The sequence below is a fragment of the Herpailurus yagouaroundi genome, unplaced genomic scaffold (genome assembly GCF_014898765.1).
Source record: "Herpailurus yagouaroundi ecotype Mexico unplaced genomic scaffold, PumYag 77, whole genome shotgun sequence".
NCBI classification, from domain to species: domain Eukaryota; kingdom Metazoa; phylum Chordata; class Mammalia; order Carnivora; family Felidae; genus Herpailurus; species Herpailurus yagouaroundi.
Window position 1 is genome coordinate 25,902,639 of NW_024412388.1, and position 12,394 is coordinate 25,915,032.

Below are 12,394 nucleotides of genomic sequence, written 5' to 3' on the forward strand. Positions count from 1 at the left end.
TCTATATCTATATCTATATCTATATCTATATCTATATCTATATCTATCTCAACCCTCCATTTCCTCAATTGTTTGGCAATTTTACTTGCCTGCGAAATCCAAACAACCGGAACCCCCAATTAAAAGTCTCCTGCTCTTGGCCCATTGGGGAGGAGCGTGTGGAAACTGAGTCAGGAACATTCTATGCCCCACCCACAACCCTGAATCAGTGGGAATCTGCTATCTGGTAAAGGAGGTAGTGGATTTTTTTCTCTCGAAGGTATCTCTGTCTTCTCAATAGGTGAAGGGATGCCCAGTTGTTCACATTCATCTTTTCTAACAGGATCTGCAGTCTTTCTATGGCTTGGCACAGAACTCAAGAAAACATCTTAAAATCTTAATGCACGGTGATATAAAGTAGCAACTCATAAACCAGCAGCTTCACAGTTCACAGGGATCCAGGGATCCATAAAGGAGAGGGGCAGGGGAGAAAGCGGGTTCTTTGCACACACGTCCCGAGCCTCCAAGTTTGTTTATCCATAATTGCTATGCAAGTATAAATTAGAACAACAAATGCATCCTGGCTGGAAATGGTGACACCAACCCTATAAATAATTATAACTTAATCTTATAGCGAAGAGTTCTGAATGACTCCCCTAACGATTTCCTCCACTTAATTCCTTCCCCCACTGAGTGACTTAATAGGAAAAGGAATAGTCTTTAAGATTTGTTTCACTCCAGAAGTTTGGACAATGTGTGGATTCACACCTGGGGGGGGCAGAGGCTGTGGGAGACTGCTTGGCCCACGGGTAAACAAGTGAGTCGAAGAGGCCTTGGGGCTGGAAGAGCCAGACCCGGCAGTGCTATTCATCGTGGCATCTGCTCATCCAAGTGAAACCTTGGGAACGACCTACTAAGAGATCTGATGAGTACACTGTGTCCTTCTTACGAGAGCATGCCACACAGCCCTGGCGACCCTTCACAAATGGAGCAGGATGTGACATGCTGCCATGGCTACGGAGATGGCCTTTCAAGTGCAACTTTCCTGGGGCTGAAGCCTCGTTCTGCTCCTTATCAGCTGTATGGCTTCAAGCAAGTGACATAACCTCTCTGGACCTCACTTTTCTCATCTGTAAAAGGAGGAAAATGATGCTACCTACTTCATGAAGTTTCTATGAGGAAAGATGAAATTATTGCTGTAAGAGCTTAGAACCAAACTAGGACATGCTGACAATAAATGCTCAATAAACAATGCTATTATCACACCTATTATGTTTTGGAAGCCTCTGCCATAATACAGGGAAAATTTTCATTACATAATGCTAAGTTAAAAATATATAACTACAGATAGATTTTCAGATCTGAATTTTGTAATATTGAAGTATATATAAATAGGCAGCTAGCCTGCTCCAAGCAAAGCAAAAAGGCCAAAGGAGAATATATCAAAATTTTAATATTTCTTATTCATTTCTCCATACCTTTTTATATTTCCTCTGTTTTCTACAAGAAGCATATGCATTACATTTACAATGATAAAAATAGGTATTTAACAAAGAGGGGTAGGGGGACAGAGGGCCTCCAGGCTGCCAGGTCACTGGGATTCCAGTGCAGAAGAGGGTCACCTGGGCTTTCATCCCCGCTCGTAGCCCCAAATGTCCAGCCGCTGACCCAGACTAGTTGACAGAATAGCCACCTGTACACAGTGGTCTGTCCTTGGCTCACATGTGCTTCTCTCAACCCCCCATCCAGGGTAGTGAACGATCTGGCCAAGTTCACTGGACAAGCTTACGACACCAAGGTCTTCTGACTCCCAGGTCAGATCGCCTTCCACCATACCAGGAAATTTGAGTTCTCCGGGCTACACTGGTCCCCAGATCTCTGAGTCCATATTGGAAGGAATCTGTTCCCATTTTTGCCTGACATAGTCATAACTGGCTCCTGCCATGGGTCTGTCTGATTTTCTCACCCTCAAAGGACCATGTTTTACACAACTGGTGTTTCTATCACAAGGCACGAAACCTGGTCTAAAAGAGGTGTTCAGGAAATGTGCCCCTGCTCCCTCTCCCTCCCCTCCTCCCCATTCACACTGACTGCCACGTCTCCTTCCAGGAGCTATCCTACCCCAACTCTTGCAGTTACCCACTTTCTGCGTCCCTCAGAATCCTCAGGGACACCTCGTTTGCCCTCATCCCCAGGCCCTGAGTCCTGCCTTCCCCCGTGCAGCAATGGAAGTCTGCAAGATGCCATATCTTGTCTGAAGCACATCTGGACACATCCTTCTGTGGGCACCTGGTGTGCTGACACAGGTCCCCCTGTGCCCTCAGCCTGATAACACAGCCACAAGGAGAATAAGAGAGGATATTCTAAGTGCCACACCACCACTCAAAGTTTGTCACCCAAACAGAGTTGAACATTTCCCAAAGCCAGCCCCTGCTTGGGCATGTCCTGTGCATCTAAATCTCGGACAGTACCAGCAACTGGGGCTGATAAGTCTCGTCATCCCTCCGCTCCTGAACCCATCATCATCGAGAGTCTCCATGGTGGGTGGGGCACACCACAGAAAAGCCCGTGCATTTTAGTAAAGCCAGAATGACAGGGAGGTTAGTCCTTCCCATCAGAAGCTGCGGCGGAATGCCCTGCCCTTCCTTTGCAGGGCCCCGGGAGTGGGAATTTCCACTTAAGATTCTATTCCCTTCATTGGATGCTTTGAATACGCCCTGCAGAGATGGAACAGTACTTCAGATCATTGCACGGAGACCCTGTCCACACCCTCAGACCAGGACAGTTTCAGTCTCAGTGCAAGTTGCTCCACCAAGGCCCATCACGAAATTCTTCAGCAAGGATGCACATCACATTGGGTATCAAAATCTCTGTAAAAATGGACCCTGGTTCTAAAAACGTGCAGTGAGTTTTCATTATGATGAGAACCAAACTCATCAACTCATCAGGATGTGGCCAAGGGGCCTCGGACTGCAGGCCCAGATGCCGAGGAGACTGTGGGTGAACCACAGATTCCCAAGGGACCAAGGAGGGGACGCGACAGTGTGCTTACCAGAGGGAGGAGCCTTCGGTGCCCGTGACTTCCAGAAAGTCGTAACCATCCTCCAGCTGGAAGTCAATAAAGACCAGGGCGATGGTGTCTCCCAGTTCGGCCAGGATGGTCCACGTGCAGTCGGCATTGTTATGGTACTCCGAGGGGAAGTGGGGGCTAGAGATGATGCCGCTCTGGCCACGCAGGGTCCCGCCACAGGCATCATCCGCTGCGGGTGCAAAGAGAAGAGGTTCGGGTGAGGTGGTCTGGTTCCCAGGTCCTGGCACTCGTGGCCTTCACCCGTGACAGGCATAGAGGGTCCCAGAATGTGATGCACAGGCAGGGCGGACCAAGATCCTAGTCTGAATTGGCCTAGTAATCGTGGCACCAAACACTTCCATAGCCCTTACCATGTGCCAAGCCCTGTCCTGAGGATTTCACATAGTGTTGTTCTCATTGAAAGATGAGCCAACCAAGGCCCAGGGAGGTTAAGTCACCTACCTAAGGTCACACAACCACTGAGGTGGGATTTGAGCTCTGACATTCCGAGTACCACATATACTGCCCTGCCATGAGCCAGCTGCCACATTTATTTCCACGGTCACGACTGTGGTGAATAGGACATCTCTTCCCACCAGGTCTTAGTAACACTCTGATGTGGTGAAACTCAACCCAGCACCCTGGGGCAAAGCTCAAAGGGTTGCCAGGCCCGACCTCCATCATCCTTCCTCTGGCCCTTCCTTGTCTGCAGGTCAGCTCTGTCCTCGCGCCCCGCATGGTCGGGCCTCCTGGTCTTTGATCACCCCGTTCCCTCTGCCAAGGATGCCCTCTGTCCAGAGCAGTTCTCCTCGGGCTTTGAGATCCAACTCTGATGCCACTTCTTGGTAAAGACTCATTCCCCCAAGTGTTTAGTGACCGCTCTCTCCTCTGGGCTCCCGCAGCAGCGGTCCGACTTCAGACACGGTACTTCGTGCTGAGTGATCTGTTCATACATCTGTCTTCCACTCTGGTTCTGAGCTGCACCAGGAATCCCCAAGGGCAGGGACCATGTTTTACTCATCCTGCCCCAGAACCTGGCAGTCTCACTGCTCCAGCCGAAATCCCAGCTGAGACTTATATTCAGAAAAAATGATCTGGGAAACATGCTCTGACATAGAATAGTTAAGAACACTGGCTTTTGAATTGTTGCAGACCTCGGTTTGAATCCTTTCCCTGATGCTCACTAGCTGGGTGACACAGTGAGAAGTTATCCAGACTTTAAGCCTGTTGTCCTGGAGCCTATATGCAAGTAAGTGATTACACTACACTTAGCATATGCTGTATTAGAGGTGTGGACTAACTGATAAAGAAAGAAAAAAATGCAATACCCGGGTTCAAATGTGTACCAGGAGCAGCAGATTAAGAACAGTAAAAGCTAATATGTATGGAGTGCCTACACTACGCCAGGTGCTATTCTAACTACGCTACATATTTCATTGAATCCTTCCTGTGACCCTGTGAAGTATCATTCCCATTTTTCAGGTAAGGAAACCAAGGCACGCAGAGATTCAGTTACTTGCCAAAGGGGACACAGCTCACAGCGACTAAAGGAGCTGGGATTCTAAGCCCTGTAGATCGATTCCAGGGCCTGTACTCTTAACCAATACACTATCTCCCAGGAGTACAGTTCATATTTGGAGGACACAGATAAAGCAAGATGTTACTTTGCGTGGGTGAGTCGATTTAGGAAAACTTAACAGAGGAGATGCTAGGAGAGCTGGATTTTGAAGGATGGATAGGAGTTCCCTAGGGAGAGAAGAAAGGGAATGGCATTTAAGAAAACAGGGGCACAGATGTCAGAAGCACAGAAGCACAAAATCACAAGACATGTGCAAGATAAGTAGCTCTAGATGGCTTATCAGACAGCGAAGAGAGAGGAAGGATGGGTGATGGTAATGGATATGTAGAAGGAGCCCCTGACAGAGAACATGGCCAAGAAGACTTGGAAGCAGAGGACTCTATTGGAAATAAAATGGATTTGGGGGTCAGGAAGGTCTAGGTTTGAATTCAGGCTCCATGTTCCCCAGCCATGCGACCTTGGGAGATTTATTTCCAGCAGCTTCACGTTGCTTCTCTGAACAATGGTTTGCTGTGATAATTGACGGGGGTCGTTAATGTGACGGTTCCTAACATCAGCCAGGGGCTGGCGCATGGAGATGCCCAGCAAGTGCTAAGTTCTCCTTTTCCTTCCCCTTCGTCTTGAGAATCAAAGGTAGTGAAGGGATATGATTAAATTTGCATTTTAGAAAGATCCCTGGGGCTGTGGCACGGAGGAGGTCTGAATCACGGGAGTGGGCAGGATGCTTTTGGTAGGACAAAGTCACCGAAGTCTGGAGAAGGCCAGATGAGCTCTGAGCTGAGGCCATGGGGACAGTGGGAAGAGCACTGATTTCAGAGAGATTTAGGAAGCAGAATCTATAGGACTTGGCAGTTGTGAGGGATGAGTTCCAGGTTTGGGGCATGAGAATCTGTAGGCTGAAAAATGTCTCCTGGGGAGACCCCGGCAGGGGACCCAGGAGGGGGCTGCTTTGTGGTGGGGAAGGCAAGCAGGGGTTCAGTTTCGGATCCCAGGGCTGAGTATGTATGTGGGATGTCCTGGTGTAGACATGGAGCTGACGGCTGGGTATGCAGAAGCAGCGTGGGATGGAGGTCAAGGTGAGTTTATTCAGTGGTCCACAACTAGTCTCGTTAATGTCATTCTACCGGGTCAAGGTCCATTTCAAGAGAACGTGCCTACTTCTATATGCCAACTTGGATAGTGAAGAGGTTGGTCTAATCTTCAAAACCTGAATGAATGGCAACGGCAGTGGGAGGAAGAGAAGGAACAGAAAGGATTCAAGAGCCAGGCTGAGGAGAAGGGAGAGGATGCAGTCTCCACCTGTGAGTGGTCAGCAAAGGAGAGGAGGAGGGAGAGAGGACGTGGAGGTCTCTAACAGGGCAGCAGGGCGGACTACGATGCTATTTGGGTAAACAGGGGCCCCAGAGGAGAAGCAGTTCGGTGGGATGGTGATGGCCCTCCTCCACCGCCCCTCTGCACTCTGTAAACAGGTGATGATGCCCATGGAGAGAGGGCAGGAGAGATGCCCAGGGGGCCTGCGAGGCCGGGAGTCAGCAGGAGGAAGAGCAACTCTGGCTCCAGGGGAGTAAAGAAGACCCGGGAAGAAGTGACATTTAATGATCAGCAGGCAAAAGCAAATGCACCTGAAAGGAAGTTGTGTAAGAGCAGTCAGGGTCAGGGTCAGGAAGCCTGGGGGCGGAATGGGGGGCGAGGGAGCAGTGTCAGGAGTGCAGGACAGAGCGGCAAGCCCTGGGTCCACACTGTCCCACTTGCTCGGGCCCACGGGTCCTGGTGGGCCGCACAGCAGCAGGCAATGTTGGAGGGGAGCAGGTGATGGGGGGAGACTCGGCAGCCTCTCCGTAGTTCTTGGAATTCTAAGACATCCTACACTGTTGTCAGCCTCAGCCCAACAAAGACCACCTGGTGCTCTCCTCCCACCGAACCTGACCTTCTGGTGTTTCCTTCCCGGAGACTGTCAGCGCTATCCACCCAATGTCTCACGCCAGAGGTTGGGGCCATGGGCAACCTCTCCCACACGCCACACGTAGCCAGGGACCAAACCCCGTCCCTCCTTGTAAGTGGTTCTTGATGGGCCTCTCATCTGCCTTGCACCTGCTCCACTCAAAGCCATGTCATGATCCAAGTCAACCACAGCCATGAGGCCCCTTTCCTTGTCTCCAAATATCCCTCCTGCTCTAGCCTGTCATTCTTCACCAGAAGCCTGAGTGATCCTGGAAACACAGACCTGAGGACGCCACTCCTCTCCATAAGAACCTTCAATAACTCTTACTGTCACTCAGGATAGACTAGAATATCTGTGGCTTATAAGGACCTTACAGAGCTTTGCCTCCTACCAGTCTCTCCCTGGCTACTTTCCTGCCACCAAACTGGCCTCCTCCCAGTTCTTCTGATGTATCAAGCATCTCCCTGTTCCAGGACCTGGAAAGTGCCATTTTCTCTTTCTGGAATCTTCTTCCCTACCTCCCTTCTTCCCTGGCTGGCCCCTCCTCAGCCTTTAGGTCCCAGTCTAAGTGTCACTTCCTCAAGGATCTTTCCAGATACAGAAACCCCTTCCCCCTATCTTATGTTTTCAAAGCATGACATACTTTCCTATAATGAATTATTTCCCCAAATTAGTTGGTCAGTTATGCCATTTATCTAATGTCTAGACTGTAAACTCCACTACAGCAGGGACCATGTCCATGGGCAGCAGGCCTGGCACAGTCCTCCTCAGTCACTGAGGTTCCGTGGCATCCAGCCCCTCATCGCCATTTCTAAGTGCCTTCTGCGGTCTGGGAGCCTCCATGGTCAGGGGCTTTTGGAAGTTTGCTCTAGGTGTGAGTTGTAAATTTCACCTTAAGAAATGTCTTTCAGAACAACACACCTTTGCCTCTAGACCCAGAACTTCAGGAGCAGTACTCTCCTGCTGGGAAGTACAAAGGACTGTTGGGATTAAGCAAAGGGTTTAATGGAGCCTTGAGGCCACTCAGCTCTAAAGAAATAAAAATGGCCCCTGCATTCGCCAATCTTCCTCTCAAGTGGCAGGCACTTAGTAAACATCTGTTGAACAAAGAAATGAAACAGGACACTGAAGTTCAGAGAGGTTAAGTAATTTCCTTAAGGTCACACAATGCACAGCGAATCAGGAATCCAGGTGGGTCTCCCAGGTATGAGAACTGTGGCCTCTTTCATGACACCGTATGTTCCTGCTTGAAAGCAGTCTGGTAAAGCCATCCCAAGATCTTCAAAGCTCCTCATGATAGTCAATGATTTCTAGACCATGCTGGAACTGAGGACTCAAGAGCTTGAGGCCCTCTGCGGGGAGCCGCCAGTCCCCTCCTTGGAAGGTGGCACCTTTACATTTTGTCATGCCTCCCTCTTGGGTTTCTCCGACACCCTTGCTCCCGAACCATCCTGTGTCGATTGAAGATGCTCCAAAGGTTGTTTGGAGATTTTCTCATACTTTAAACAAGGCACCATATTTCACGGTTACAACTTCAGAGCCATAAAATACAACCCTCAGCTGATACCACGATCCTAAAATATTAACGTACACTTCCTAAATATTAACGTACACTTCCTCCTTCTCTGGGAACGGGCCTTCCGCACCGCCATTAAGTCGTGTATGTTCGAAGGTGCAGGTGTTATGCTGAGAGTCGCCCTTCCAAGTTTATGACGTTATTTAAGATCGACTTTAAGTTCCACTGAAATTCCTTCAATTAACTATATAATTTTATTTTTTTTTCCAACGTTTATTTATTTTTGGGACAGAGAGAGACAGAGCATGAATGGGGGAGGGGCAGAGAGAGAGGGAGACACAGAATCGGAAACAGGCTCCAGGCTCTGAGCCATCAGCCCAGAGCCTGATGCGGGGCTCGAACTCACGGACCGCGAGATCGTGACCTGGCTGAAGTCGGACGCTTAACCGACTGCGCCACCCAGGCGCCCCAACTATATAATTTTAGAGAACTACCCCTCGGCCCCCTTGGATGTCTGCTAACTCTCCGGTGACCCACAAATTTCAGTAGGGACAGTGGAACCTCCATCCTGCTCCTCCCCTGCCTGCATTTCAGGCCAGCGCCAGTGCACAAGCCTGGAGGCCTGCAAGCTTTGGGGTCCTCCACTCCCGTGTCCTCAGTTCCGCCCCCAGGCTACTCCGCCTCTGAGAAAACAAAAATCCCCATAGGCCCTGGGGGGGAAGCTGACATCTGACAACTCAGGTGTGAGGCAAAGGGAGCCAGGTGTGACTGCCCTAAAGCCTCCATGCTCCCCCTTTTCCTTGTGCTTTGTGGCTCAGTGTTGTGGGGCGTGGAGGGGGGGGGGGCTCGGTCTCATCAGTGCCCTCTTCTGGGGGCTTGGGGTTCTGCCCCCTTATCCTTGGCTTTGTCAAGGACACCCTTTTTTAAAATTAGGAAATCGCAGGGGTGCCTCGGTGGCTCGGTGGTTAAGTGTCCGACTTGGGCTCAGGTCATGATCCTGTGGTCCATGAGTTTGAGCCCTGCGCTGGGCTCTGTGCAAAATAAATAAACGTTAAAAAAGAATGAAAAAGAAAAAAGAATGAAAGTAGCCCCCGGCAGCCCCTGGCTCCCTACCTGCAGCGGCATCTGCCCAGCAGAACCACCTCGGGCCCCTTCCCTGATGAGGGTCAAGGGGGAACCATGAGAGAGCAGGAAGTCCCTGGCCAGGTGGACTCATCAGGGGGTGCACCTACGAGGATCACCTATGAGGATCAAGCTCTCAGGCCCTGGGCCACCAAGCTGGAGCTCTGGAAGTAACGGTGTCATCATGAGTCTCCTGTCAGGGCTCACAGGCCATCGTCCTGGTCTGCCACAGACCATGACGGTCAAGAACGTGGCTGGTAGACACATGGGCTTGGGTAGAATCCTGGCTTCACTACCCTCCAGCTGTGCAACCACAGGCAAAGTACCTCGCCTCTCCAGGCCTCAGTTCCCTCATGTGGAATAGGGAAGAACAAAATCTTAACCTACAGCAGTTTCTGTGAGGATCCTGTGAGGATTAAATTAGAGAGGGCAGGGTCTGGCACATAGTGCTTGATAAATGCCAGCCAGCAGTGGCTGTGGCAGTCAGAATCGCAACAACTAATGCTCCCTGAGTCATTACTACGAGCAAGGCCTTCTGCTGCACGCATGACATTTATCAACTCGAACCTCACTTCCACCTTATGAGTTGAGTAGTGTACTGTTACTATTTACAGGTGAGAAAAACGGGGCACAGAGAGGTTGAGTAACAAGCCCAAGGTCACTCAGCTAGTGGGCATGAGTGGGAAGGCCAGGATTTGAATCCAGGTAATTGCACATTCTGGATGGTTCTGCTATAGCAACAGTGATGACAAAGGTGATTAGAGGACTGGTGACTCCAGTGGTAGGAGAGGAACCCCATAGTTAGGAACGGTATCTGGGAGCCATGGTGCATTCCAGAATCACTCAAGGTCCTCACTGCCTGGATGACAAGTGGTGCTTTCTAAATGTTGTGTATATGATCAGTCAAAGGGGCCCAGCGTGCGGCTCCCACACCCCCTCTGCCATCTGCATCGCCACCTTAGGGTCTCGTATCCCTTTCCTTCCTCTTTTCAGCTCAGAACTCCACCCACGCCACAGAATTAATCCCCCCACTTGGATGTCTCATGGGCATCTCAGACTTTACCTGGACAAAATGAGCTCTTGATTCCCCTGAGGGCACATGCCCCCTACGCCCTGTCCCAGTCATCCCCACCTCGGTTATCGACATCCCCACCCTGCTAGCATCTGGAAAGAGCCTACGAGTCAACCTTGACCCTTTGTTCCGGCAAGACTATTGGCCATGCCCCCAAACCACGGTCCCAATCTCCCCTCCATCTCTGCCATGGCCACCCCTGACCGAAATGCAGACTCTCCAGTCTGCTTGCCTGTGACAGCTGCCTCCTAACTGGCCCTCCTGGTTGCACCTCTTGCCCACTACAATCCCTCTCATCCTAGCATCCAGAAGGATCTTTTTAAAAAAGTAGATTCAACTGCACCATGCCTGAGCTTAAAATTCTTCCCTGACTCCCTCCTGAGCTTAGAACCAAACCTGAACCTCTTGTCCTGCTCCACCACAGCAACCCCTCTCCCCCATTCAACTTCGCCACAGGGCTCTGTGTTCTATTTCTCTAACACGTCAAACTCTCTCCTGCCCCAGGACCTTCACACCAGCTGTTCCTCTTGTTGGGGATGCCCTTCCCCTGGTCTTCATATAACAAGCCCCTCTTATCATTCAGGACTCAGTTCAGATGTCACCTCCTCAGAGAGTCCCCTCCTGACAACTCCATCTAAAGTAGCCTTCCTGTCACTAGCTGCTTCATTTCCCTCATGATCTGAAATTTGTTTATTTGATTTTTATCTGTTTTCTGCCTCCCAGCTGCTCACATATAAACCCCACGAGATCATGGATCTGGTCTGACTTTTCGTCGCTGCAATTCTCTGTATCTAGAATGGTAAATATCCAACAATCGGCACTTTGCAACTAAGGATTGAGTTCATAACTCAGTAGCACACGGCGCTACGGTGGCACACAGTAGGCGTGCATGAAAAGCTGCTGAATCCTGAGTGAACGAGTAACCTTCAAGGCTGCTGCTCGTGTTCCCCACTTGGAAACTCGGGGAGACTTAGCAACACGCAGCTTTGAGCTGGCAGAGGACGGCCAGAGCTGACTTGGGCCTGTCTGACCCCGTGCTCCTTCCGCGCCCAGCACACTGCCTCCATCTCGCATTCTGCAGGTTCCTCCCTCGGGGCTCCAATATCCGGAACGCAGCTTGACACTTGCAGTCTGAGCTTCTGCAGACCAGTGCCCCCTTCCCTGTCAGGGGACGGCCCGCTGCGCCTGGCTTGAACCTCTGAGGCCAAGCATTTCTCGCTCAGGCTGCTTTCTCTCCACCTGCCTCTCAGCACCCAGCACATCTGAACCCTGTTCCTTCCCCACGCAGCCTTCTTTGCTCCAGGGCCAATGCCCCTCACAAGTCAGGGGCCATTTTGCTGAAACCCACACGGTCTTCCTTCTTGTGATTCAAATTGGCTCCACAAAGCTCGGAGACTCCTAGGGTGGATGTGCCCAGAATGACACAAAGCAAAGGAGGATCACGGGCCCTGCCTCCTTCCCTCTGCCAGCTAGACCAAGCCTCAAAGTGCCGGCAGCCTTGGGATGGGCCTCGATGGAGGTCAGCCTCACACCTGCTCTGCCCCCTGATCCCAGCTACTCCCCCTTAGCCTGGGCCGTGTCCCCAGACTGAGTCTACCTTTCGGGCAGGCGTGTGGCATTTCCTGTTTGACGTAGAGACACACTGCCCTCCAACCTGCTCCGGGAAGCCTTGGACTCAGAGTTTGTGTCACTCAGTGCTGCTGGGCAGGTGGGCTGACCCAGGCCAGGAATTTGCCTTTTGGGCTTGTACGCCTTACATGATCCTGATGGTGAATAGGACCCACCCGGCCGTCCGCTCATTCAGCAAATATTTACGGACCACTGCCCAGTGGATGAGGTTTATCCACGCACAGATGCCAGCCCTTGAGAGTTCTACACAAGAGGAAAAAAGGCCAAAAGGCTTTAATCCTTCCAGAGTATGAACCGTTAACTCTGGCATGACCGCGGCTCCTGGCATCGCTTGGGCACGTGATGAGCACCCTCAGTTCCTATACAACTTGGTCTCCTAAGGAAGCACAGTTTGGAAAATCACTTTCAGAAAAATCACTGGCGTTATTGAGGATGTTTCTCAGACTATGCTTGCGGCTCATGGTGAATTAGAAACGAGAAATGGA

The 12,394-nt window shown here is 50.8% G+C and overlaps 1 protein-coding gene across 1 annotated transcript in view; it reads right to left on the reverse strand.

Annotated features, from left to right (window-relative positions):
- Positions 1 to 12,394, reverse strand: part of CSMD2 (CUB and Sushi multiple domains 2) — a 553,689-nt gene that overhangs the window by 392,174 nt on the left and 149,121 nt on the right. Inside the window, exon 5 of the mRNA XM_040455784.1 lies at positions 3,032 to 3,239. Coding sequence (XP_040311718.1) covers positions 3,032 to 3,239 — 208 coding nt within the window. The remainder of the gene's footprint in view (positions 1 to 3,031; positions 3,240 to 12,394) is intronic.